Genomic DNA, 27834 nt, shown 5'->3' on the forward strand with positions numbered 1-27834 from the left:
GATGCATCCCTTGTACAGGTGCCTGGGTTGCTCAGGCCCTTCTTGTGGTCCAGGGGCTCGCTGAAGATGACAATCTGTTCGAAGAGGAAGACTCTTCTCTCCTTCCCCTTCCACTGCAGCAGACTGCTGTTGTCTGACACGATCATGGGGTCATGGAGCAGCAGCTTGCCCTGGGCATTGATGTTACCCTGTTGGTGTGGACAATCATTGTTAGAAACGACTAACATATTTACACTATCCCTAACACAAATCTACATTTTACCAGCCCGAATAGTTTTTCTTTCTCAAGTTATGTGTGAATTGCTTTTAATGTCTGAATCTGTACCCTGATGTTAACCTGCTTGTTAGAAAATTAATGACTAAAAAATTACATGTATACTATCCCTTACGCCAATATCTACCAGCCTTGTAGGTTTTTTTTCTCAACTTGTTTGAGAATTGCTTTTTATGTCTGTACGCCAATATTTTTGGGAAAAGTCCTTATTATAAATCATCATACCATCTCAACTTTTGAGAAATATTTGACATGGTGACCTACAAAAGTTACTAATAACGTTCTTCTTATCAAAAATTTTTATTATCATAGCAAATCTGAGTCAAAGTTTTTTATCAACACCCAAAATTTGACATAGTGACCTACAAAAGTTACTGATAACGGTCAGCATGAAAAATTCATATTTTCATAGCAAATCTGAGTTAAAGTCTTTTATCAAATTCAAAATTTGACATTGTGACCTACAAAAGTTACTGATAACATTCTTCGTCAAAAATTCTTAATATGATAGCAAATCTGAGTCAAAGTCTTTTATCAAATTTTGGACATCTTGACTTACAAAAGTTACTAATAACAGTCTGCATCAAAAATCTACATTTTCATACCAAATCTGAGTCAAGGTTTTGGTCAAATTCAAGAGGACAACAAATACATGAAAATAATTGCCCTTCAAACGCCTTTACTGAGTATAACACAAGTCTTACATCAAACCCTTGAAGTCTGCCGATGTTCATCATGTCGTTACATCTCTTCGGCACGACACACATGACGTTCACCGCGGCCTCCAGCTCTGCCGCGTCCAGCCCAGCCTTCTGTGTGTGCTTCAGAAGGTCCTTCAGTAACAACTGGTACTTCATAATTCTCTGCACCGGCTTGATCAACAAGTCGGGGAGGCTGAGTTTGTGTCCCAGCTTGGTACGCAGTTCCTCAAAGTACGTGTCGATGTACTCGGACACGATGTGCTCCGACTTGGGCTTGTTCTGGCAGTACACCACGTACATGTGCAGTCGGCGCTCGTACCGCAGGAACAGGTTGGCTACACGGTCCGGACTGTCGGCACATTTCTCTAGTTCACCACTGAAAGTACTGTAGAGGCATGATAAGAATAGATTTTAGCATTTCCAGCTCACAAAGCATTTTGTTTCTCAAATATATCGCAGTACATAAAAGACTGTTTTAAGTTTTCTTTTTTCCCCGCACGGTAAGCGAGTGGAACCAGCTGCCGGGCCCAGTGGTGAGGTCACCGACAGTAGAGGCTTTTAAGGCCAGGGTAGAAGCCGCCCTGCCCTAACCCGTGTACCGCTTCCCCCCCTCAGTGATACCCCGTACAGGGGTCGTCCGAAGGTATTTAAGAAGAAGAAGAAGAAGAAAAAGAAGAAGACATGACAATCCACATAACTTTGCAATAATAACAAGCCTACAATGAGGAATTTATATGCATTCAATTTACATGCTTGACAGCAAAGCAAATACTGGTATCTTGAAATGATAAATCGTGATAAACCAAAAACTGGTAAATTATCATGGTAGTTCATCTGTGTCTGTATCTGTAACTCTCCTGGATTTACATTTAGAAGTGAAAGGTCATTATTTATCCTGATGATGGTGACAGTGGTCGTTGAAAATTTAATCCGTGTGTACTCTTTGTGTTGGAATAAAGTATAGCATTGCACTATAAAAACTGATACAAATGGTAGACTCTGCTGTAAGGCTGGTACCCACTCTCTGTGCCACTCGTAGATCTGGTGAATGTTGCCAAAGACGATCTTGTCCTTGCCCTCCATGTCCTCGGGGATGCCCTGCTCCTTCATGGTGGCCACGTACCCGTCCATCACACTGCCCAGGTCCTTCACGTAATCACGCTCTGTCTCCAGAAGCTCTTGGAGGATGAAACTGTGGAGGAACGCCACAGGAAAAATGCTATCATTACATGTCTGTATATAGTAGAGGGGATTCATTCCTCAAGCTAACTGACATCTCACACACGTAGTCGTCCCTCAGTAAGACACCCAGAGCTGCATAGTTCCCGTTTAGAACTTTTATTCAGCCTGTCACACTGTGGAGGAACGCCACAGAGAAAAATGCCATCATTACATGGCTGTAGTTTAACAACTTCTTCATAAAAAAAAACAACATAAAAAGCAAAAGTACTTTCCAGACAGAGATTTCAGCTTGGGCCTATTTTTGATGTGTTTTTTTGACGTTTTATTGGGCTTTTGTACTTTTTGTAAGCCAGCCCAAAGGGTGGCAAATGGTTACTGGCCCTGTCAAATGGATACTGCTTGGGAAATTTTATAAAGTCTTTGCACCCACCAAAAGATCTGGTTGGAGATTAAAAATAAAGTACCATGTGGCTACATGGAAAGAACTATGGATTACATGATAATATGCTGATCTGCTATTTCCAGGAGCAAAGTTATCGGTAAGAAACAGACATTGTGCATGATGGAACATACCGTCTCTTCTTCAGTGCGCTGGCTTGTCTCTCCAGAGTGTCTCCCCTCCCTTCTGCTTGGTTCTGGGGTGCGCCCCCCTCCCCACCTTCTGCCTCATCTGGCAGGCCAGATTCGTCCTAAACATGAGGAAAAAAACTCTTCATTTACTTTCCATTCTGTTGTCATGAATGTACAAAAATACAGATATAACTGCCCTACATGCAATTAGTAACAAATAAGGGCTAGCTTGAGCCTGTACTCTTATTGGTGGGTTAATTAAACGTGGTTACGGTATGGCTCTCCTTATTGGCTTAACCTTCTCCCTGTTGTCAGATCTTACTACTATTGCAAATTTTGTGCCTAATGATTAGTTGGCTGTCGGGGGTTAAATTTTGGTTTAACCAATGGCATAAACAATTTGTGGTGTAGTGTGGCGTAGCGGCAGGGTTCTTGACTCGGAACCAAGTGGTCCCGGGTTCGATTCCTGACATGCCACCCATCTTGTGCCCTTGGGGAAGGCACTTAAGATGACTTTCCTCACTTCGCTCAGGTGAAAATTAGTATTGTATTGTCCCCTGTGTTGGTGGCGGCATTAACATAAGTTGAAAAAATTGAGTGTGCCATCACCACGTCTTGTGATTACATGTTGGAATATATATACATGTATTAAGTTAGAATATATATACTAAAAAAAAAGAAAATGGCATACAAGTTACTGTGATTACTGGTAGTTTGAGGACAAGTTAAAAGGACTCACCAAACGCTGTTTGGCGATGTTTTCGATCTCCGACACCAGGTCTGTCGTTGAACCAGCAACGTTCAGGGACCTCATTGACGCTGTCAGAGACTTTGGGGGGAAATGTGGAACTATAGTTACATGTACTGTTATGTTGAGAAGTGTCATCCACATGACAGCATTTACTAACATCATGGACACGCCAAATAATATGCAGCCTAAAACATAGTACGTTAACAAATTTACCAAAGATCATACTATTGCTTTGACAGAAATAAATCTAGAATAGAAAGAAACTCCGTTGTATAAGGGAACATGCTGCATCTGCTCACAAATGTTTGTATTCTAATGCTGTGTATGCAGGTATGAATCCTTTTGAAGCAGAAAGACCAAAGATAGCATGTTGGCAGAATGTACTGCGCTGTGCAAAACCCCCATTTTTCATAGTTTTCATTGGATTTTTGGTCAATGTTTCACCAGAATTTTGCCTGTTGCAGACAGTATTTTTCCCAACATAACGTTTGAAAACTACAGACGGGATGTTAACCTTATATGAGCGAATACGTCCTTTTAGGAGACGTTCTGCTGAAGTGCTATGCACAGTACATAACAGGTTTCATGCAGGTGCAGTAAGTTCTGCCGACGTGCTGCCAAAGATCTACATGTAGCTGGGTATATACATTAACAGTTACTTGATTAAGTTGTACCATTTTAGAAGCAGACAGGTCCTCCTGTGAGTTGGGTCGTGAGAAGCTGTGCTGGACGATCTCCATGGGCGGGGGCAGCGGCATGGCCTCGCTCTCCGGCTCTTCCTCCTCGCCTGCCGTCTCCACGCTGCGGGCGGCCGCCATGTTCTCCGAGCTGCCTCGTGCACTGGAGATCCGCTCCTATTCAGAAGTAGACATGTTCTGTATCTGTATCTGTATCAGTATAGCCGGTATAACCGCCCTTCGGTGCAACACGCCGGCTAATGTTATGTTTTAATCCAACAAACAAGGAAAAAAAATATGTATAATGTTTCGTTAATTACCTTGGCTTGTGCTTGATGTCCATTTTTGTTTCAAAACACACTAGTACGTTTAGTTTTTTGTGTGCCCTTTTTTAGGAGGAAAAGCCTAGGGTTGTACCATGAACAATTTATCAAAAATGTTTGCTTCAATTTTTTTCTATTCAAAGGTCTATTTTTACAGTATGCCAACACTGCATTCCATACTGTTCTGCATTGTGTCTTTTAACTACCCTTTTCTGCAGCTGTAACCTGGAACTGTGCAGGAAGTTCCATCCTGACTGATACTGATGGCTGTGACAGGCCATTTTTCTGCCTCATTAAATCCCATCACTTCTGGCATGTATCAGTCACCATTAGACAGACACTTGTTGATGTTTTAGCTCAAGGCTATCATGATTATCTGTCCCCCTTTATCTCCTGTTTACCCAGGATGTCCCTCCCCTGATAATTATCAAGGGAGGCTTAGGTTTATGTAAGGTTGTTACTCCATGAGGCTGTTTGAGGTAAGGTACTTTTTCCAAGAACACAGGAAATATGTTCGGAGAAGCACGGGGTCACTGAACTGAAGTTACATATGGTTGTACAGTACATGTACCGTCGTATGACGAGGTTACTGAGTGTCAAACACAGTTTGTAATGAGGTTACTGACTGGAAAAAAACAATACTGAGGTTACTGACTGGCAAAAAAATAATGAGGATGTCATTGACTGGCAAAAAAACAATGCAGAGGTTTTCTACCTGGTGAAAAAAAAAGAACAGAGAAGTTACTGACGGGCAAAAATAATGAGCTATTCTAACTGGTGAAAAAAGAATGGGGAGGTTACTGACTGGCAAAAAAAAACAATGACAATGTAACTCACTGGCATAAAAACAATGGCATAAAAATTAAATGTCATGAAAACGGAGTTTGGGGGTGAAAGTCTGTATCTCTCAGTTTAGGGAATCAACTAGCCAGATACAAGCTTTCCTCTCTGCCTAGTTTTTTCTAATACTACTAGTATGTTTCTAGATCTTTATCTAGAAATGTCCGAGAACCAAGGAGATGTACAATGTATCAGTGTAGCCTTTAATTAACTATTTTCTAGAACAACAGCTATCAAATTACACCCAAAATCCATTTTAGGTAGGGACTAATTCCCTTAGCCACTGCACCACTATGACATGTGCATGTACATGTATGAGGCGGCTGACCCTTTTGTAGGGTATTGACCCTTATGGCATGACTGGAATGAACCAGTTCTAACACTCCCCGGGGTCCTTATCCACTTCAAACATTACCTTCCAGATATATTATCTCCAAAGAAGACTGCTTGAATGAATCTCAGGAGCATCTGGACTGAGTTGAAGGGCCTACATCCATGTTTGGTCATGTCTTTCAGTTTGCAACTTGACACCTAGGGTCATTGACTGATAATTTTCTAATACCCAGTACTGCGCCAGCAAAATCTGCCTCAAACCACCCACACAATTGGATTAATAAAACCAGGACTGACATGAAATGGATGAAAAGTATCATAGTTCATACAGGGGGTTGAAAGCAAATGTCCAACTTAACTGATTATATTTAGCCCCCAAAGGCTTTATCATTGATTTAAAGCTTGAAAAGCTAATTTGGGGTGGTGTTTTCAAGACATGGCATTAAAACTTCATTTTTCACTAAAATTTTGAAGGGAAATACCAAGGAATATCAGTGACAATGTAGATCAAATCCATTGAGAAAGACAGCAATATGACACTGCATATTCTTGCAAAGTGACCTTGACTCAAGAACTATCACAGAGTGGAACTCGCTGCCAACAAGTACAGTCGGGACATCATCATTAGACAGCTTTAAACAATGTTTAGAGATAGATGTTCAAGGGTTAGGTGTAACAAGTCATTCTGTGTAATGTAGCCAGCTGCCGCCGTGCCCTGTGCCTGCAAAGCTGATACAGGTACAGACGGTTTTACAATAAAAAATTGTATTTCACCAATTTAGAAAAACTCTACAGACTGTGGTATATTGAATTCTATGATGACATTTAAGAATCTGAACTAAGACCGTACCTCGTCCAGGAGGTCTTCTTCTTGTGCCAGGGGCGGGGGAGTCGCACGGCCAACATCGTTGTGTCCAGACAACAGGTTCTACAACAACATACACAACAAACATTGGAAAAATTCACAAACAACATCAACTCATTCAACACAAACTGATTTTAGCTGTCTTCTGAAATTTGTCAGTTTACACTAGCCTCTACCAGGTTTCGGGAGGCGACTGGAAAGAGTAGAAACCATCCAAAAGAGATAACATGCCGAGGGAGTTGGTCCGGTAGAGGGAACTACTGTTTGCCACACCCTGGCATCTTATCTCTCTATCTGGCCGCTTTTCTACTCTTTCCAGCCACCTCCTGAAGCCTAGTACATGTAGAGGCTAAGTTTACACAACTTGGAATAGCGTAAGCAAAACTGAAGACCTCAATAACCAACAGCGAAGTCTGTCGGAAGAAATGTGCGTGCCGTTTGTTTGTCAGTCTCAACACTACACTAGTGTCAGCCATGTTGATGTTCTTGACTACTCAAACGTGCTGACACTGGGGTACATTATATACCTAGGAGTGAGCTGTGTTGGAAGACAAAAGGAAGTGGGTTTAAAATAACTTTAAATGCTTTAAGTGTTTCCTCTCAGGTACTACAGGTAAAACAGGAACTGTGAAATGCCATTGACCCCAAGTAAGACACCTCACCTGTATGCATGAATGGGTATTGTTATCTTTATTTCTATTGTTAAAGATCTGGAAGTTAAGTTTCTACCCGAGATGTTTATTATTTTGCTTAGTGTGTTTTTTATTAATAAAACTGACAAAGCTATGAATGGATTTTCATTATCTACATTTGTACTTTTTCTGTAGGCAACATTAGCTGGTGTGTTACGCCGCAGGGTGGTTATACCAGCATACCGATACAGATTATAGGTACATGTAGATATACATGAGTCAGAACATTGTATTGAGGATTGTCAAATCATGGCAAGATGCTTATATTTCCTTTTTGTGTACCTATGTTGTAAAAGACCTTATGAAAGTTACAGTTTATTATTGACGCAGTAGCATTGAATTCTGCCAAACAACATTTTCAACCTTCTTCCTGTGAAAGTAGCCTTATGACATAAAATTTGTAGGTTAGGTTAATTTTAAACAGGGTAGGAAGTCTGGGATGTATTTAAAGATACTGCTACAGGAAACAGGAAAGAATGAAAGCCAAAGGGGAAAAGTTTTATCAAAAGTAGGCCTGGCACCAAGGTTACTTGCAATCTCCAAAAGGCATGTGTTCTATCAATAACACCACTGGCACATAGCACATGTTCCATGTTGAGCATTTTCTTAGTAAACGTTATCTTTGCTCACACCCTTGTACAACTTTTCTTTTTCTGTAAATTAAATCATCCAACCAACTGTAACATTATTGCAAACTGTCACCAGGATAATCACAAATCTATCAATTGGAAACATTTTTCTTTAATCAATATCTGTCTAGAAATGCCTTTGTTTCAAAGGTATCTTTGATGTGATATTTCAGGGCAAAAAAATTGAAAAAATGCGACTAACTGTAACCATCACTTGAAGAAGCTTATCATTTTGAGCAGTTACATAAAGCTTCTGTACTTATTTCTTCAAAGAATATTCTTTTGTGTTCACACAATATTTGATAGTGAGATATGGTGATCATTCAAATCACGTACATCGTGAAAATCTTGCTGAAGTGTTTTATACGTCATGAAAACACAAAAGCGAAGCCAGGCCATTTCTTGAGACAAAAAGAAAACCGCTGAACACATGTGATAGTGACTAGAATACAGCACTTTAACTCAGAAAGAAGCAAAGACTTGAGGGTGATATTCTGGCCTCAAGTACTGATCATTTGCTCTAATTTTCACAAATGACATACTGCTGAGTAAGTCACAAGCCTATAAATGGCCAACTTGCGTAGGCACAAAATAGGTCAATGGTTGTCACTGCAGTATACGGTCTGTCTAAAGTGTCCTTGCAAAAGGAGCTCAGACATTTGACAGGTTTCAAAGTCCCGCATTTATCTGTCTGAGGAGGGCGTTATTGACATGAAAATCCCTGGCTCAAGCACTTTTCGACATTTGAGTCCGTGAATAGGTCAGAGTCTTCATACAAAATACATGCCACCGTCTAACCAAAAAGTGGCTCTAAAATACAGCTTGTTGACCACAGCAGCTGTTACAGTATTGACTGAATAGCTGGAACAGTTCTGAACTGTTACAATATATTTCTCTGCAGAAAGAAGACCAAACCAAAAAGTGACTTCTGGAGAAAAACCCTCTACATTAACCTACCTATTTGCGTATTCGCATATGTTGAACTTGTGCAGAGATATACACATACATATAGGAAACTTCTTTCTCCACTTACCAGCACGTTCAACTGTTGATACAGAATATTCTGAAAACCAGTGGAAACACTGCACTGTGCCTTTCCGTGCCTGTTCTTGGACATGCTTGCGCTGCTATGATGTACAGTGTTGAAGCTGTCTGATCATGCTGTGACTAGTGAGGCATGACAGTGGGAGATGGCTCCCGACCTTGTGACAACGTTAATGGCTTGTCTGTCCTTGATGTCGACCGTCAACGACACAACAGGCTGTTCTGATGGATTGCTGTCCTGTGCACTACTATTTCATGCCTGTTTAATTTGGAACTACTTTATTTTTTCCTAAGTGTAGTTTAATAGTTTTTCTTCATTACAATTATGGGTGTTTTGTGTGTACATTCTGAGATAAATTTTCATTAAAAAAAACTACTGGTGAAGTAACCAAAATTGTAGTATTAGTAGTTTTTTTTTCACTTTTTCAGAAATTCTTGAAGTACATATTCATGTACAATGTACAACAATTTCCCTTGAAAGTGCCTGGCATGTTAGTTTTCTACATGGCATGTGCCAAGGCTAAAAGTTGAACATTAACAGTGAGATGTTATGCCTATTGTGTATCTGTCTGAGACTTGAATTTCTGTGGTGACTTGATCTGATGCAGCATGTGCATCTAGTGTTGACCCAGGATTGAATCATTACTGTATTGCAGGTGTTTATTTCATGCATAGAGACATTGGCAAACACTCCTAAGTACTTTTGGGGCATATCATTCCTTATTCAAACAGCCCTGTTCAAATTTTCAAACACAGCTTGCATAACTTACAAGAGGTGACAGCCGGGATATCATTTTTGTGTCGGCCCTTTGAACTGTCAGTGATGTATATTTTACTAGTATTAGAGCCACAGATGTACTACTTACTATCTCCTTTGATGTCTTTTAATGATAGTAGAGATACCGTTTAAAGCTATCCTGTAATGCTCTTACTGTACTTGGTGAACAAGTTCTACAAATGTGTTAGGAAAAAAGAAATATTTGAACAGCTCAATCCAGGGTTGATAAAAATTATGACTGTTTTCTGAACTGACATTACATTCACCAGTTTCTTAGTCATTTTATGGCAGGTTATTAACCTTTTAATCAAAGACTTCATAAAACTATTGTTAAATCTGTAACGTTATTTTTTTAATGCACTGTAAACAAGACCCCTGACCTTCCCCTTGAACTCCAGAGAAACAGCTAAGGTCAAGTGTACTCTGTACAATCTCAAGGTTAAATGAAGGTTAAAAAAATGGTGGGTGTTCTCACCTTTCCCTTTTGTTTAGCCCCCAGGGGTTTCTTGCCCAGCCTCCCCGGGGGGAGTGGTGGAGGAGGGGGTGGGGGTGGTGGTTCTGGGATGGCCTTGTCCACCCGAGTGGACCCTGCACTGCTCAGCTTACGTACAGGGCTTGTCAGCCATTTTCTGTTCAGAAAATCAAACATATTTATAATTATCAAAGGTAATGAGAATAAGTTTCTGCAATTACAATAATCTAAAGCCAGACAGAGTATAATATTGTAAGTATGTCTATATCATGATCATACTAGTTAAGAATTAACTATAGCAGTTCTCTCTCCTAATCTAATAATTATGTTTACCATAGGAAAACATACGTTCAATGTTTTTGCTCAGTTTCTTCCTCTTATTCTTCTGCAAACAAATTAGGTCAATGACCTGAACCAGACGTCTGTCACCATGGTAACTGATGTTACATCATGTTGCAATTTTCTAGCTGCAGGAGAGATTTGAACTGATGTCACCATATATATATATATATAGAGAGAGAGAAAGACCACATATGAAGGTAAACATTGTGCATTTGCTCTGCAAATGTTACCTTTCTAGTTTAGTGAATGACCTGTACAGACCTGAAGCTTCCCGCTCGACGTTTGGCATGTGGAGAGGTGTGGACGGTGTTGGGGAGTGAGTAGGAGGACGTCGCTGGGTTGTGGCCGCTCTCCGCAGCTGGACACGGGGCAACCGTCAACGCATCTGCAACCAAAACACACAGTTCACATTTCTGAAAATAGTTTCATCAGGTTGGTAAAGTATAGGGTACAGGAGTTTTCTTTTACACAACCAAGATTTCTCACCTAAGTGCTTACATTTCGGTGTCTATCAGACATGTTAGGGATGGTGTTCTCACCGCTAAAGTGCCAGTCCTACATTGGCTACATTCAGTGGCAAGAAGCACAACTCCAGTCAGAAGCTCTGAGGAAGGTGTCTGATAGACACTGAAACGTCAGCACTTAGGTGAGAAATCTTGGTTGTGTAAAAGAAAACTCCTGTATCCTAAAAAAAAGTATACAGTTTACATTTTACTTAATTGTTCGGGTGGGCAAAATCATTTTACAATTTTGAGCAAAAATAATTCCGTATTCAAAGCCAGCAACAAGATATGAGGGATTTCAGACGTATGCAATCTTGTCTTCCTGAATTCCCCCATGTGGACCTCTAATTCTTGGCTCCCAACCAGATTCTGAAACCTTTGACCTCCTGTCATTCTGTCATTTCCCCACCCACAAGCTGTCAACCTATGTACTCTGTCCAGACCAGATACACAAACCCACAGCTCAGTCACCCAAAACAATACTGCCGTACCCAAAAGTTTCAGTTTCAGTTTATTTATTTAACCAGAAGATACACTCAGGTCATTTGACCTGTTTTTCAGGTAGATCTGGGTACAATAAAAATGCAGAAACAATACAATGATAACAACACAGTACATAGCACATAATAGCCATACAGCAGTACAAATACAATATAATTACAATGTAGGAAGGAAAAGGAACAACATTTTCTGCAACAGATCTATACTAGATCAATTTCTGCATATCCTGGTACCTCACATGTATCCATAACAGCATTGTAACTAAAAATAACCATTAAGCTGGTATGAGAAGGTAAAATTTCTTGGCTTGTCTTTCCTGAGAAAGAATTGATGTCAAACACTACATCTTCAGTGAAGTATATCAAACCAACTGTATGTCACCTCTGAAGGACAAAATGCCTACAAAGTCTGTTATATGTCAAATTACAAAAACAACATACAATGTATATAGACAGACAAAATTACAGAGTAGTAAAACATTTGGTTGATACAATTTGTTGGGTATATACCACGTCTTTGTTAACATTTCAGTAGATATTTAGAGAACTCAAGTATGTTTTCATTCCTTTGTAAATAAATGAATTTTGACAATGTCCTCTGCAAGTATTGTAAATGGACTGTACACCATACTTCATAATCAGTAACCTATTACTAGTACTGCAAATATGTGTTGAACTTTGAAGTCAAAAACATGTCTGCCAAGGCCCACTCAATAAACTTTTACCTACCTAAAGCTGTCTTAATGAAGAACACAGAAACTTCTGACATTGTCCTGAAGATTTAGTTAAGATTAAAGTTGAATCATTTAAGAAATACCATTACTGGTCCAGAGTATTGCTTGTTCCAAACAAGTCAATATGAGGATTTCCAACTGTTCCATTATAGGTCATAGAGGGGGGAAAATTGGTGAATTTTCTCTCTTTTCTACTTATACCTTTCTTTCAGTTGAAATTAGTTTTAATCTATGTTACTTTAATGTCAAATATTATCCTGGGCTTGTCTGGTACCAGTCTATTCCCCTTCATTCAGGAAAAATAACTACTGAACACCCCCTGGAATTCAAAATGGTATAGCTCTGCCAATGCTACTGCATCTACACAATTCACTAGACCGCACTCGTGCTACACTAAAAGCATAGCAATGGCGAAAATACATACAACTACATTAGATGCAATTAGTGAGCACAAACCTACGTGTACATGTATGTTTGCCTGGCAACACTTATACTAGAAATAGACCCAATGCAACTGCTGACCAGGGACTAAATCCCAACCAACCATTTCCATGAATGTAGACTAGTAGTTTTTTTAGAAGCAGTAAAAAACTAAGTAACATAATTATCATCATACTGGTAGGATTTTTGTTGTAAGATTTTCATTGAGTCTCTGAGTCTGACAGAACTGACAATTTATGATACAAAAGAGACGAATTCAGTAGAACTCAACAGGCTATAGCCTAGGGACTATTCCCAAAATGCTATATTTTTGTCATAACTGTGGCTAGATTTTTAAATTCATCTGCAGCATCATAGTCCTTTGCATCCTGACAGACGATCAGTGCACTAGGGGACAAATACACGATATTTCGGCAAAGAAGTTCTGAAAATGAAGCAAATTCCATCTGCAGTGGTGTTGCATGTATAATACTGTACCCACTACATGTACCTTTGACATTTCTTGCCACTATTTTGGGCGGTAAAGAGAAGTCACTAGTGGTTTTAAGCCGGGCAAAGATTACAGGTTATTGTTCAACCCTAGAGGGGGTTTACACAGCATGAGCAATAAGACCCCTCTAAGACCAATCTGTTCCAGACTAAACCAGTCTAAGCAAGTGCAGAATTATGATCCTCTCTCAACCTGCTCTAGCTTAAATAAACTGTGGAAATAAAAATGAGATGAAACAGACTCTGCTATTGGTTGTCTCTCTCTATATATAATATATGCATTGTTTATAGTATATTCAGTACATAGTGCTGCTGGTTGGAAAATTTATTGCATATTGAAATAGCATAAACATGATATGAGAGGCACATAATATGAGAGAGTCTTTGCAGTATATACTGAGAAATAGGTCTTTTGAGGGCTGTTAACTGTTTCAATATCCGACAAGACCTCTAGATCAGAAACAGACATTTCATGTACAAATGTATTTAATATATGCTCAAATCATTTACTGAGAACTGTCATTAGGGATAGAAAGAAGATACCAAATAGGACTAAAGGGGAGGAATGTGCAAAAGTTGAGAAAATACAAAAAATGCTAAAAAAATACCAAGTATTTCTGTACAGAAATTTCCGGTTATTCTAATCCAGAAAAGAAAACTGTTGTTCACAAGTATTATGTAAAAATGGAAGGATACAATGTACTTTGGGAATATGTGGTTAAGGGCTAATTACTTTAGACCGATTACTGGTAGTCCTAATTCCTCTACAATATAATGAATTTAGCAACCAAGCCCTTCCAAGAAATTACTTGCCTGTCTATACTGAGTTACTGGGTTTCCTTAGAAGATTTTAGCTAAAATGTCAAAGTAGCCTTCCTCTTATTGGTAAGGACCTGAATATGTCAAAGAGTCTTCTACATGTACATGTACTAAGACAGCATAACTGTTACAGTTACCATTCATTCACGTAGCAGGTTTGGTTTTCATTGATATTTTCACAAAATATATTTTCCATTCCAAACTAGAAAGATAGAAAAACAAAAAAGGTAACATGAATATAATACTGCACTGTCTCGTGAATCAGATATATTTCAATAACTTGTCATGCCCTATATTATTTGACTTCTTGAAGCTTGATGAATGAAAGTAGAAACCAGTTGAATATTGTTGTCTGGTCAGCCGTCATCTTTCCCTCAGTCATCAATATATCTATATTATCCCTATAATTTACATACATGCACCATTACATATACATGTATAGCCAATTTTTGGGTCAATTGCACATAATGAATTACTTGTATAGGTTGGGTTGAATGATGATGTTTTTTTTTTCAAACTGTTAGCTGACACCACATGATAATATGTACTGGTTTATAGTGTCTTTGCTGTATATCTACATGTAAAAGACCCTCCCATACCCTAAGTATGCTGATTATAGATTTGAAAGTTGTATTTGATAAAGGTACAGAAAACGGGAACATCAAGTATGTAGAAAGAAATTCCACATGCCAAAACAAAATAAAATTTTCCATGAAAAACTGCTTCTAAATTTCTTTGGATTAATATTTTGTGATTATCTTTGGGCTAAATATTTGACTATCCTGGATAAATGCACATAACCTAGACTCCTGTGTGATACATTTTTATTCTAGGACAACTCAGCAATAAATTATATCACATAAGCCATATGTGCTTATATGATCAAGTTTTCATAGCACACAGCCTGGCTGGTTATTAAGATACAAGTAATTTCCCAGGCCTAATTATGAAATAATTACTGTAGCATCATTAAATCCCTGTATGCTTCACTCAACTGTATAAACTAATTGGCCAGAACCTATTTCAAGCCATCGGTTTATTGCAATAAAATGTCACTGTGTAGGATGCTAATTTGAAAATGACAATTAATTCACCTGAAACACAGGACTACAAGGTTGACATAACAAACTTTTATACATTTTGGTATGTAAATGAATGCAAATATATATACGTACAACAATTTATTAATGATTACATACATGTACATGTATATGTATGAACATATTTTAATGCTTTAACACATATTGAATAGCCAATACCAATTTATTTCTGTACATGTTGCTCCCATACATCTAATAAAGTAAAAATTTTTTCTTTAGCCAGAAGATTACATGAACTGGAAGAGATTTAACTTGACTTTGACTATATTCACTCCCTAAAACAACTTAGGAACCAAGACTTTTCCCTCCGACTGTTCTCACGTTGATATTCTGGTTCAGCAATCTGTTTTTTAAACCCGAGAATTAAAATCATTAAGGCCTTATCGTCCTAAGAATGTTTAAGAAAACATGACTTTCTTTCTGGAACTTAAGATGGCCTAAATCTTTATCTGGTTGATGATTTTCCACAGATGTTCTTAGGTCACCTAATCACAGTGTAATCTTCCTGGCTCCTTCATGCTCTAATAAGAAAATGATGGTTGGAGTTTTTCCAGAGGTGTCAGGGACAGGAATCTACATATTAGGCTGTGCTCAGAATACTGTCCATTTTATATGTCGACCACTAAAAATACATGTAGCTCTCCTTGCAGTGTTAGAAATTCTCATCTGAACTCTGTATTTTGCAGAGATATTTCTGATATTGCAGAAGAAAAATTAAGCAACCTGCAATTTTGCAGACTGAAAAAATCAGGCTAGGATTTCAATGGTGTTTAAGAGCTTTTGTGTTTACTACACAAATTTTTCAAATTGTATGTAAAATGTAAAACATTCAATTTTGCATGTGCCATGGGTTTAGAACTGGACGTTAAAGTGTGTATTTGCAGTCTTTCTGAATTGCAGAACAAAATTTTGACATTGTACAGTATTGCAGAACACTGAAAAAAAAGTACATGTATTTCTACCACTAAGGAGCATTTATTACAGTTACAACATCACTGTATGCATCATTTAACTGTGTCAACTAATTGGGCAGCACTCATTTCACGTCATTGGTTATAAATGTGTGACTGTGCATGTGAATGTAGGTATGATTGTGTGAACATTTTATCACAGAACATACCAATGAATATGTACATATTTTTCTCTGTTCACATGAATAGGCCTTTATCTATTACATATCTTCACTGTGCGCTGTCATGTAATGGATGACAATGATGTAATTCTTGGATGCTCTGTACAACCTGATTTAATATTGCTGGAAAATTATTTTTCTTCTGACAAATTGGAGTTACATATTTCCCTCCTTTTCAACATATTTTCAATATTGATTATTCTTTTTTATAATTCCAATGTCTTAAAATTAAGAGCAGGGCCTAAAGCCAAAAGGTGGGCGGGAATTAATTTTCAAGTCCCCCACCCCCATTTTGTTTTTGCATACTAGTAACACTGCACCTGTAACATATTAATTCTTTAGATAATCCTAGAGATAATATAAATATTAGCAGTGTCCCTTTTCCTATGTGTGGGTCATGTAAACCATGGAGAGTGAAATTTGATTATACCACTGGGCCTCCTAGCAATTGCTACAATGTACGAAATTGCTATTCATAGACATACACCAAATGTCTCAACAATTCAGCCTAAAACAACTGCATGAAAACAATTCTGTACGTTCGCTGCGATATAATTGTCAGTCGTCTGGATTTCCCGGCGATATTACAGCACCCCGGCAATGCAACAGTGTAAGTGCCTCTGACAAGGAGCGAAGACGGCCCCCTCATTCTGCATGCAACACATGTCTCCTCTAGCCATGAACATGACATGAAACTGACAACACGCAGAAACTGAAATAAGATCTGCCTCCTCAATGATTCACGGCCAGATAGAAAAGCAAACACAGATAACAGGCCACCTGAAAAACCTCGCCGTCATTAAATCATCCCAGCTATAATAACCCGCCCTGCAAAACAACCATCCCAGGAAAGATTATAAACAAATTGTTGCTCTTAGGGGGAAACCTCGGTAGAATTCCAATCCTGAGAGCTGTAAAATGCAATGCATCTGTAGGAGTATGCAATGGTATAAACACGAGATTAAGCTCGCAAATTGCGCTGTCGCGGCGGAGGATGAATAGACGGCCGTATTAAGGGCTTACCTTTCCTTCGCGCCCGTGTCCTGATAAAGGGGAAGTGCAGATAGAATTTCAGGTTGCCCAAAGCAGCCATGGTGACACGGTGAGGGAAACGCTAGTGGATTTGCATACAGATTCACTTGGGTCGGACAGAAGAGAGAGAGAGGCGAGGTGGACCCTTCCACTCACCAACAGGCCACATCCGAGGGGATGACCGACGATCGAATCAACATGCGGTTGGGAGAGAAAACGATGGAAGAGGAGAGCGACGACTCGCAGGATTGGTCATGACGTGCGCATCGCACAAAACACTGTTATAAGGACTGAATACAGACGGCCCCGAGATGGGGGCAATATTCCAGACAGGAGAAAATAAGACTCTGGCTGGACAGACAGCTCCCAATCCTGCAAGTCAGATGAAAGATGATACAAGAAGGCTGCAGGGGAAAACATCGACTGGTCCACTTACAAATGAGCGGGGGGGATGCTTCATCTTTTTTTACTGCAAATTCGTCCACAACTCTTAAAAACCAGAATAAACCTTACACACATACCACAAGCGTACCACTACCACGATAATTATTGATACAATAACTTATCGTCAACGTGATATTAAAAAGGAGAATTAGTCCACGTACGAGGAACCCTGCGAAAGGTATGGACCCTTCCAAGTAGTGCAGGGACTGGCTCGTGCATGCAAATGACTTCAGCTGATCAGGGCCAACATGTCTACATCAGACTCGTTACAATCAAATCCTCCAGATAAAATCATTACGACATTTTTAAGGAGCAGAAAACAGCCGTATTACTCGATACCCTAAAATCTCAACAGGTGGCACAAAACATCAAATTTAGAACATTTTTACATCACAGTAAGTACCAAAAATGATTTTATAAAACAAACATGACAAAAAGAAATCCTACTCATTCTATAGAAGATGTACTATACTTTATATTACATGTGACATTGTATTCAGATATCTTACATCTAGATAACAGTATTGCACAAAAGGTAGTGTTACTGTTACTATCATTTCTTCACAGTTATTTGTTATTGACTATTTATCTCTTGCTTGTCTTCCACTTTGTGCTTGGCATTTTTTTAAATCAAATATGGTATAATATCTTAGGTCTGAATTGATAGTTAATTACAAATATTATGATGTATGAATTCAATCAATTTGGTGGGATATTCAAAAATCATTCGAAGGGAATAAAACTACTTTTAAGATTACAAAATGTCTTCATATAATCAACATTTTTCTGATTAAGCATCTTGCATTAAAATGCATTTTTCATATCATAATCAATTCCCTCATAGTTACTGCATACCTGAAAGCATAGTGCAACATACATGAACACATTGTAATGTATGGTGGCAATTATGGTGGTAACCAGGCATTACCCTACCATTGATAATTAGCCCTTTGGGACAACCTTGCAATATGGATCTTCAATGGACCATTTTCACTGACCTTCAGCCATTTTAATCTCAGGGGTCGTAAGATATTTTTCAGCAGTAACAACATGTTGGAAATTAATCTTTTAGCCACATATGTGATAACATTGTGAATATCAAAAGTTCAGCTACATGAACAAGTACTTTGCATAATTAACCATACATAACAGTGCTAGGAAATGCTACCTCTGGAAAAATCTGTTCCTTCCTAGAAGTTATATTTTTATTGAGGAATTAGCATAGTTAGAGTTCCGAGAAATAAGAGGGCAAACCACATGAGCAAGATAATTTCATTGTGAAACACCCACCTTTTTTTAGCACACATACATGCATTGGGAACACAAAATGAAACCAATAGTCTTTTGTGTCATTTCAACATTTCCTAAAATCACTGTTGAAAAATGTATTAAGTATCATTCTGGACAAATAACCTTTCTACAATCTCTGAAGAATTAACCTTCACCTGGCTAAGGTAGGTACAATGTATAAGACACCAAATTATGCACATGTATTATGATAACACCCCTTTCCAGTCCAAGAGAATGGACCAGCCCAACAATAATATATTGCCTCAGGCATTTGTACGCGCAGGAAGCTACCACCCACACACAAATGGTGGGACGCATAAAAGCTTGCCTGGAAAGCCTTTGATTTGACATCATAAATTAATAGGAATCTAATAAGACCACCTTCCGACATGACAGAAAATTGAAAAGAAACGCGTCTTTGAAGTATGAAATCACACATAGGTCACTTATTGCATGGCCACTGGCTGTGAGAGTGGGTGGACATGATAAGGGCTTGTCCTCTTTTCTCATCTGTCCTAGTTATTTTCTAGAAAATGCTTAATCAGATTACCAGTAAGATGAACCCTAACCCACATTACAATATATTCAACACATTGCCGTCCTCCTTTTTTCTTTTTTACAAACCTGATAATAAAACTTCATTTTTCAGTACTGGTAAAGGCAGTAGGGTGAGTTTGTATTGGAATACAGAGCCTTTACCTCCCCAACTGAAGACAGCTACACATTTACCCCTGGATGGAGTGAGGAAAATGACTTCTGCAAGGAAAAAACATCCGGCCCAGAACAACCAGGCTTAAAACCCAGGACCTCTTTATGTTTGCTGACTTTTTCTAAGTTCATCCCCCAACACCTAGTTCAACAACCAACACCTAATCGATGGTAAGATCCTTAAAACAATCATTAACTTGACCTGTATTAAGACATATTTTTTGACCAGCACAAGTAAAACATCAACTGATATTCATAAACATATTCACATATCCCACGCAGAGTCAAACCAGCCCATCCAAAAAGGTATGAGATATGCCTCAGTAAACATACTAAATGTTCCACTTTGCATGCTACCCTTCTTGTCTATATATCAATAAGGCCATGTTGATTTGATTATATGGATGACATCCTCTGGGAACCCCAAAACTGATGTGCGCGTGCGAATAAAAAAAAAGTTTTGCAAAAAAAAAAAGTTGCTTTCACTATGAAATCTACGTGGTCATGAAGGTTGAACAAATGGCACAGAATATGTTATGGCGAATAATCTACTCTTCGAATTCATTTCTTTACATTTTTGTCTTTTTTCCTTTGATTTTGGCATTCTACGACACTGGTATCGTTTCTAAATGTTTTCCTTGCAACTTATGGTATATTGTTGCTCATTTAGCAACTGTTTTGCACGATTTACAGTATGGTTGAAAACCTTTTTTTTTTTGGAAACGGCCGAAAATTCATGCGCGCGCGGATGTCATCCATATAATCAAATCAACATGGCCTAACTAACAGGAAAACCAACACCACATGCTCAGTAGTGCCATCTAGTGACTTCATCACAAACTGCAAACATGCTACTTCAACATTGCACATTCAAATGCTACAATCAAACTTGCAGTACTGTCCATCAAAATAAATAGCCATATTTTCATTGGTCTACTAGCACAGTTTGAAGAAATCAGGCTACGTTTTGTTGCTGTGGGTCTTTCTTCTATAACCGACTCAGTCATGAGTTGCAGATCTAAAAACCTGATCATATGTGTGAAGCTAAGCTGTTTTGACAACTTAAATGACTTCACATGTTTTTGCTGAGTTTCTTCTTCTCCAAACAATTAAAGGCGATGACCATGACCAGAGGTCTGTCACCATGGCAACTAGTACTAGTACTGTAGTAGTGTTGGGTTACATTTTATAGGAGGACAGAGCTGGAGGGGCTGCTCACCATACTAGTATATTTGAATGTGCTTGAGTGAGAATAAACAGTAGTGTGTTGGGATAGACCATGTGAAGGTAAAAAGCATGCATCATTTGCTTTGCAAATGTTTCTTTTCTAGTTAAAGAAGCAGTTCTTACCGTCCATGCTGAGACTGCTGCGGGAGTGAGCCACGGCGAGGATGTTGTTTGGGACTAGTCCCTCGGCTGACGGGCTGTTCTCCGTCAGTAGCGTACGCACCAGACAGAACTCGGGCTTGTTCTCGGGACGGTCCAGAAGCTCCACCGTCTGACCCTTAAAGACGGTGATCTCTTGGCTGCCAGTCGCCTCAAAGTCTTCCACGACAAGCGTGACCTCATGACCCGAGTTGCCACTTTCAAACTGAAAGAAACAAAGATGACATCAGTTTCACTCAAACATTCAATGTATAATGTGTCACTGCAGTTCACCTCTTATCTGTAAGAGGCATGACTTACCTACACTGTCGTGGACTGGGATGTGGAAATGCTCCTTTACTCATTCAAACAGCAAGGAGGTAAATATTTAATGTGGTCTCAGATGTTTTCTTAGGATTAACATATTAAATCCAATGGAAGGCAATAACAGCAGTAAATTCAGCACCTGGACAGACCCCATCCAACAGTGAACCAAAAATGGAAAATTTGCAATGTTTCCATTTTTCACCACCTCTACAAATGTAGATTATGACAACCCTTATTCATCTTACTTTAAAAAAAAAATTATTCTCAATTTCTATGCTTTATTTCAAGTTTATATGCTTTAACCAATTAGAAGTACAAGAAATATTGAATTTGTTATGAACAAGTTACATGTAAAAATATGAGAAAAATGTAATTACTTCCTTGTATAACATTTGATTTGAATGAAAACCTCTATCTATATCATTCATATGGTAATTTTGAAGATGACATGTTGAGGGCAATGAGAAAATAACTGTTTATTATTGCCACCTCAAGTTGGAAATCAACCCTTTATACTCTGCCCCCAACACACACACAAGCCCCCTATCAAAACACAGTTACATAATTCACCAACAATATCACATTAGAAACCCCACAATTTTCACTCCACTAAATGGAGGCCTTAAATCGAACGGCAGCGGTTTGTCCAAACTGAACGCCGGGTTGTAAAATGGTTCCTAATTGGTGTACACAGCTGGAGCGGGCGTAATGCACTAATGGGTTTCTGAAGGGCAGGACTTGTACTAGGATATCACCTATCTGTATCTGTATCTGTATCTGTATAGCCGGTATAACCGCCTTTCGGCGTAACACACCAGCTTCGCAGGCACGCGGCGCGGTGGCAGCTGGCTATATTACACCGATCGACCTGTTACACCTAACCCTTGAACTTCTAGCTCTAGACATTGTTTAAAGCTATCTATTGACAATGCCCCTACTGTACTTGGTGACAGTGAGTTCCACTCTGCGATAGTTCTAGGAAAGAATGAATTCTTGAACACCTCAATCCTTGGTTGATAACTCTGGTACTTGAATGCATGGCTAACTAAACCTAACTTGTAGGGACGGGAAAGTATGGGTTGATAGTAGTGAAAACACTGTTAGTAGGGAAGGAAATGTCTTTTCAAATGCTGAGCAGAAAATAAACTACACATGGAGCCAGGCATTTTTAGTCCACCCCCTTACTTTTAATCTACTTCACTTTATCCTAATCTGCTGACAAAATTACTTTCATTTTAAAGACATCCCTTTATATATAGGTTCATCAGTGGACACCATAAAGTCAACACTAGATCTAACATTTCTTTAAAGAATTCAGAGAGCAAAATTGGAAAAATTCAATCAAAGCCTAAGCCTATCCCCCTCCCACTGCTCTCCACCCACTCCCACGTAATGCACGCACTAATCACTTTGTTCTCAGCTACTATCTGTGTGTGGGCGACATTTCCAAGGCTACAACACACAGTGACACTGGAGATGGGCAGTAGATTCTGGGAGGATTTTCCGTTCTATTACACTAAAGGATCTTCCATTCTATTACACCGTAATTGGATTTGGCCATTCTAATAAAAATACAATTCTTTGGGTATTGAAATAAATGGATTTATTAAAACAAAGAATGCACTTCAAGCCAAAGTCATGGTACATAGTTAAAACAATAAATATAAAATGCTTTTTCTGCATCGGTGAAGGTTAGACATCCAGGTAATAAGATATGCCAAAAAACAGCTACTCAAGCAACTGGATATGATTTTGGAAACGGTCAGATATTTCAGGTAACACCCACTACCTTTTGTCAGTGACACTGGAGAAATCTCAAAAATCATGAGCAGGAACTCTAATCATAGTTCTTCCTTCAGTTTTCTAATTCAAATTCAAGGTCTTAATGTTAAACTTCAGAGCCTTCTGAAAATTAGCTGATATATCTTACATACTAATGACTTTTTTATAACAGCTGTAACACCAGATACAAGATTGTTTTAAAAGAAAAATCAAACCTTACAAACTCAATACTCCCAGCCATCTAAAGCTGTCCATAAAAAAGAAACCTGTACCTAACAAGCTCTAATGACCATCAGACATAATTAGGTACATCTAAAGCTACTTCATGCAATGATAGGCAATGATCCTGATTACATGTTACAGGTCAATGTTTATATATTACAACACATCGATTTCTTCTAAGAAATGCAAACAGTGCGACGAGGGTAAAAGGGTGATAGAATCTTGGTTAAAATAGCGTGGCCATGTTAACAATACTGGAAGGAATTACAGCAGGTGATTTATATAAAAATCGATGCACCGTACGGCCCTCCATACATTACCTTCATTTCTGTGCACTGGAAGAGATAACCAAGCATGTGACAGCCCGTTCACTGGTTTGGGAACATTATTACGACATTTGTCTATGCACGATGGCATTCCGATTCACCAGACTGGGTCTAGTGTGTAAATCGTGGTGACAAGAATGCCATTACAGCTTCCAGTAATGTACATTTCACAGATGTGTCAACTTTGAAAAATCACCCTCTGTGCTCATACATTTTTAGATCTATTGACTGCTGATACCTTTGTCTGGTCGAGCTGAGTATTTTTGCAGAATTCAATCAAAGAAATCTGTACATACGACTGTGATGATTTTGGTTTGAACGTATATAGCTGCCACGTATTATGATTGTAATGAAATGATATCAATGTGATACTGTATTCCTAAGGTACATGATGTCATAGCTGGCACAACCAAATTAGGGTAAGCCATACCATAACTTAGACAGCAATTCAAATTTCTGACTCTGAGGTCAAATTCCAACTCTAAATCTTGTATTATATAAAGATTTCTTACAATGTGAAACATGCTTTGCAAGATAAAACCACAAGTATCATACATCGCATGATTCAAAAAAACATACAGAGACCTAATTAGATTGTAGTAACCAATGAAAAACAGTGCTTTTAATTTGGAGTTTACACCAATTTGATTCTCTTCCAACAACAACCATGGTATCGTAACATTTAATCAGCTACTTTTTATAGACAGTGCCTGCTACATCGTTCAGCACTGTGGATCAGATATCCAGCCTGGCTAGCAAGGAGCAATTAAGTCCAACAACGTCTCTGCCTCCTCAAACACTCATGATTCCTACAATTTAGCTTCCAAATCTCTAATTTGTAAGAACGTCAATCTTTGAATCATACATGACAATGATCTATCAATGACTCATCATAAGACAAATGTCAATCACCTTTGATATAGAACAGAAGGAATACCATGAAATTACATGCATGCTGCTAGAGCTGCTTTAGGCATAATACGAAATGAATCACTGTAAAATGAAATGCCGAGATTTCCAATGTTATTAGAAAAACCAACTGGAACGCCAGCCTCATAAATAAAGCAGCGAGTCATGGGCAGCTCAAAATTCAAGCCCAAACGACGTTCACTCAAGGGTGTTCTACCAGACACGGTGAGCAAAACGATAACACCAGAGGGTACGGGAAATTAACGGGAACATTTGGAGTTACAAAGCCGCCAACCTGTGCCGGTTGCCACCCCGCAAATCCCAGACATTTCTGGAAGACGTACAGGGCACCACAGACCCGAGAGGACATCTTGAACTGGATAAGAGGGACGCGGGTTTTCATGAAAGCTGCTATCTCCTCGTGGGACCTGACCTCCCGCTTTCACGCAAACTTGACGAGTGGCATCAGCGCCGCAGCTCTCCTAACAGTCCTGACGTTCACAATGCCGCTCGATTGCTACGCGGGGAGCTGTTGAGATTGGAGCGAGCGCCGGTGTGTTTCACACGAGTGCTTCCAGGCCTGAATTTCATTAAGCTGGTGGTTGACTGTTTTGCGACAAGATGAGATGGCCTGCCTGCTGCAACAGAACCATCCACTCGGTAAATCTGATCTCCCTTCTGACAGCCTGGAATTATTTGGTAAGGAACACTGGAAATGTATACTACACACATGTAGATGTGTGACAATAGAGATAGCCTCTAGCCTTCAACAGTATCTAACTGGTAGAGGATTGAATTGAATCATACATATCCAGGTATGATGTGCATATATAGAAAGAGTTCTGCCTTTTCAAATTGCATACCATGCATATTATTGAACAAATAGGCTTAAGCAGTAAAAATAAGTGCAAGATAATCTTGATTCCTAAAAATTATTTCAAAAGAATATTAAAGTACTACATGTTCAGGAGAACCCACCATGTTTACACACATACAATGTATATAGAATTCTATATTATATACTATGTAACTTGAAAGTTCTATTGCATCTACTATCCCTTCAAACAAAATGTAACCCAAGTTTCCACCTTTCAGAGAATAACTTGGATTGGCCCAACTGGAGCATCATGGGAATTTTGTCAGTCTTTCCATGCTCGAGGTCAAATGTTACATCAAGACACAAGCCGAGCAAAAACAGTTTTGGCAGGATGTCAGAACTGCCTGACTCCTCCGACAAATTAATTCCTCAGAGGCCATGCACTCCCTCTCTGCATTTCAGGATAATTGTGTATTTTTGCCTGAACTTTGGCCTGATTTTCTAGGAAAAGGAAGGCTCAGTGTAAATTTGGATGTCACATTGCTGCTGGCTCCTTTCCATGGAAAACAGAACAGGCCGTGTTGGCAGTATATCTCCTGGATTTCTAGCAACAAATCATGGTTGTTAACCCTACAAATTGATGGCATTATAGGTCCGATAAAGTTCTAAAACACTGTGTTAATTGGACTGTGATTAGCCAACAAATATCTAGCACTTACACATTAATGACCACCCCCTAAGGGCGTTAATGCACCATCAATGACCTTGGCTAATTCCACGGTTTGACATTGAGGGGGATGACCGTTCTCTCAGGTAAATGTTGCGTAAACATAGTGATTACCCCTGTTGAATCTAAATGGTGGACATTAGGCTTGGGGCGAAACCCCGCACTTAAAGCTATGCATTCCTCACTGCATTCACGGTGCATGCTGTGAATACGGAAACCACGGTCCTGCACTAATACTTCAGAGGTCAGCTAATGAACGAATATACAAGACCCATAATTATACCTCATTGATTATACAGGATCTCTTGTATCTGATTATAAAAAAAATAAAGAAAGAAGACCAGACCTATATATGGTCTACACTGCTGTTCAAAGATCTCACAAAAAATCACAGTAGGACATTACATTTTGAACAAATACAAGACCCATAATTATACCTCATTGATTATACAGTATCTGTTGCAGCCAATAAAAAAAGATACAGAAAGGACAGACCAGACCTATATATGGTCTACACTGCTGTTCAAAGATTTCAGAAAAAAATCACAGGACATTACATTTTGAACAAATACAAGACCCATAATTATACCTTATTGATTATACAGTATCTGTTGCATCTGATTTAAAAAATAGAGAAAGAAGTACAGACCAGACCTATATATGGTCTACACTGCTGTTCAAAGATTTCACAAAAAATCACAGCAGGACATTACATTTTGCACGGAGGCAGCAGACATTGATATTGACTGAACATAATTAAATGCCCATCAGTGGTGTTACGATGAGGTTTCTATCAGTGGAAAACATTTATTCAGCTGCAACAAAATTACTTCCACATATTTTACTGGTCAGAGTATGTAGATCAATCAAGATCACACTGCCATCTGCACCAATGCAAAATCTAACATGTAACGAAGTTGATCATAGGATGGCAGTTGTTTCTGAACTCAGAACAAGAAAAAGCTTAATTTGCAATGTCTAAATGGAAACATGAAGTATTCGCTGACTCCAGTTTAAAAGGTTAATGAACTATGTGCTCATTTTTGACCACTGGCCAAAATGTCCACAAGTCTGCTGGCAGAATTGGAACATATTGATCGAAAAATGCAGACAGAAAATCCCTCGCAACTGACGGAACGATGGCAAAGGCCATACCTCTGAAGCCATGAATTCAAACGAGCCAATGGTGTGGCGGCGTTTCTTCATCCATCTCTTCATACGTCGCATGGCGAGATCCTCCCCCAGATTGCGTGTCAGGTAAAGGTTTTATGGAAATCCCTCCTATCTGTTGTTAGATGGTGAGGCTGATACGACTGTTCACTATCATGCAAGAAGCGAAACAGGATCTCAACTGTCCTAAACTGCTCCCGCGTGCCTCTTGCCAGTACTGGATGTTCACTTGACATTAGGAGGCTCCTTGCCTTGCTGAACAAATATTTAAGGTGCTTAAGATAGTAGAGAGGGAATGGAGGAGCCTCTGTGTAAATCTCTGCTGTTTATTTGAAGAGTAGAGGATTCTGAAATGTTTATGCTAACTGGTACAGTCCGAAAATACTTCTCTTAATGATCTACAGATGATGCTTGTTTACTACATGGCTGGCAGACATAAATTACACCAGTTTAACTTATCATTTAGATATCAGAAGTACTAATCTATGTTTTGGTTTGGCCAAACTATTTGAAAATGGTGATCG

At 38.9% G+C, this 27834-nt stretch overlaps 1 protein-coding gene across 1 annotated transcript in view; it reads right to left on the bottom strand.

The window, feature by feature from the left end:
* LOC109465343 (kalirin-like) overlaps positions 1-27834 on the bottom strand; it is a 159248-nt gene that overhangs the window by 21239 nt on the left and 110175 nt on the right. Inside the window, exons 36-44 of the mRNA XM_019762557.1 lie at positions 21016-21256; positions 10735-10858; positions 10135-10288; positions 6502-6579; positions 4153-4332; positions 3467-3556; positions 2731-2846; positions 1997-2167; positions 979-1360 (exon numbers count right to left, since the gene is read on the bottom strand). Coding sequence (XP_019618116.1) covers positions 979-1360; positions 1997-2167; positions 2731-2846; positions 3467-3556; positions 4153-4332; positions 6502-6579; positions 10135-10288; positions 10735-10858; positions 21016-21256 — 1536 coding nt within the window. The remainder of the gene's footprint in view (positions 1-978; positions 1361-1996; positions 2168-2730; positions 2847-3466; positions 3557-4152; positions 4333-6501; positions 6580-10134; positions 10289-10734; positions 10859-21015; positions 21257-27834) is intronic.

Source organism: Branchiostoma belcheri, unplaced genomic scaffold, assembly GCF_001625305.1.
Source record: "Branchiostoma belcheri isolate BF01 breed outbred unplaced genomic scaffold, Haploidv18h27 scaffold15, whole genome shotgun sequence".
Classification (NCBI taxonomy): domain Eukaryota; kingdom Metazoa; phylum Chordata; class Leptocardii; order Amphioxiformes; family Branchiostomatidae; genus Branchiostoma; species Branchiostoma belcheri.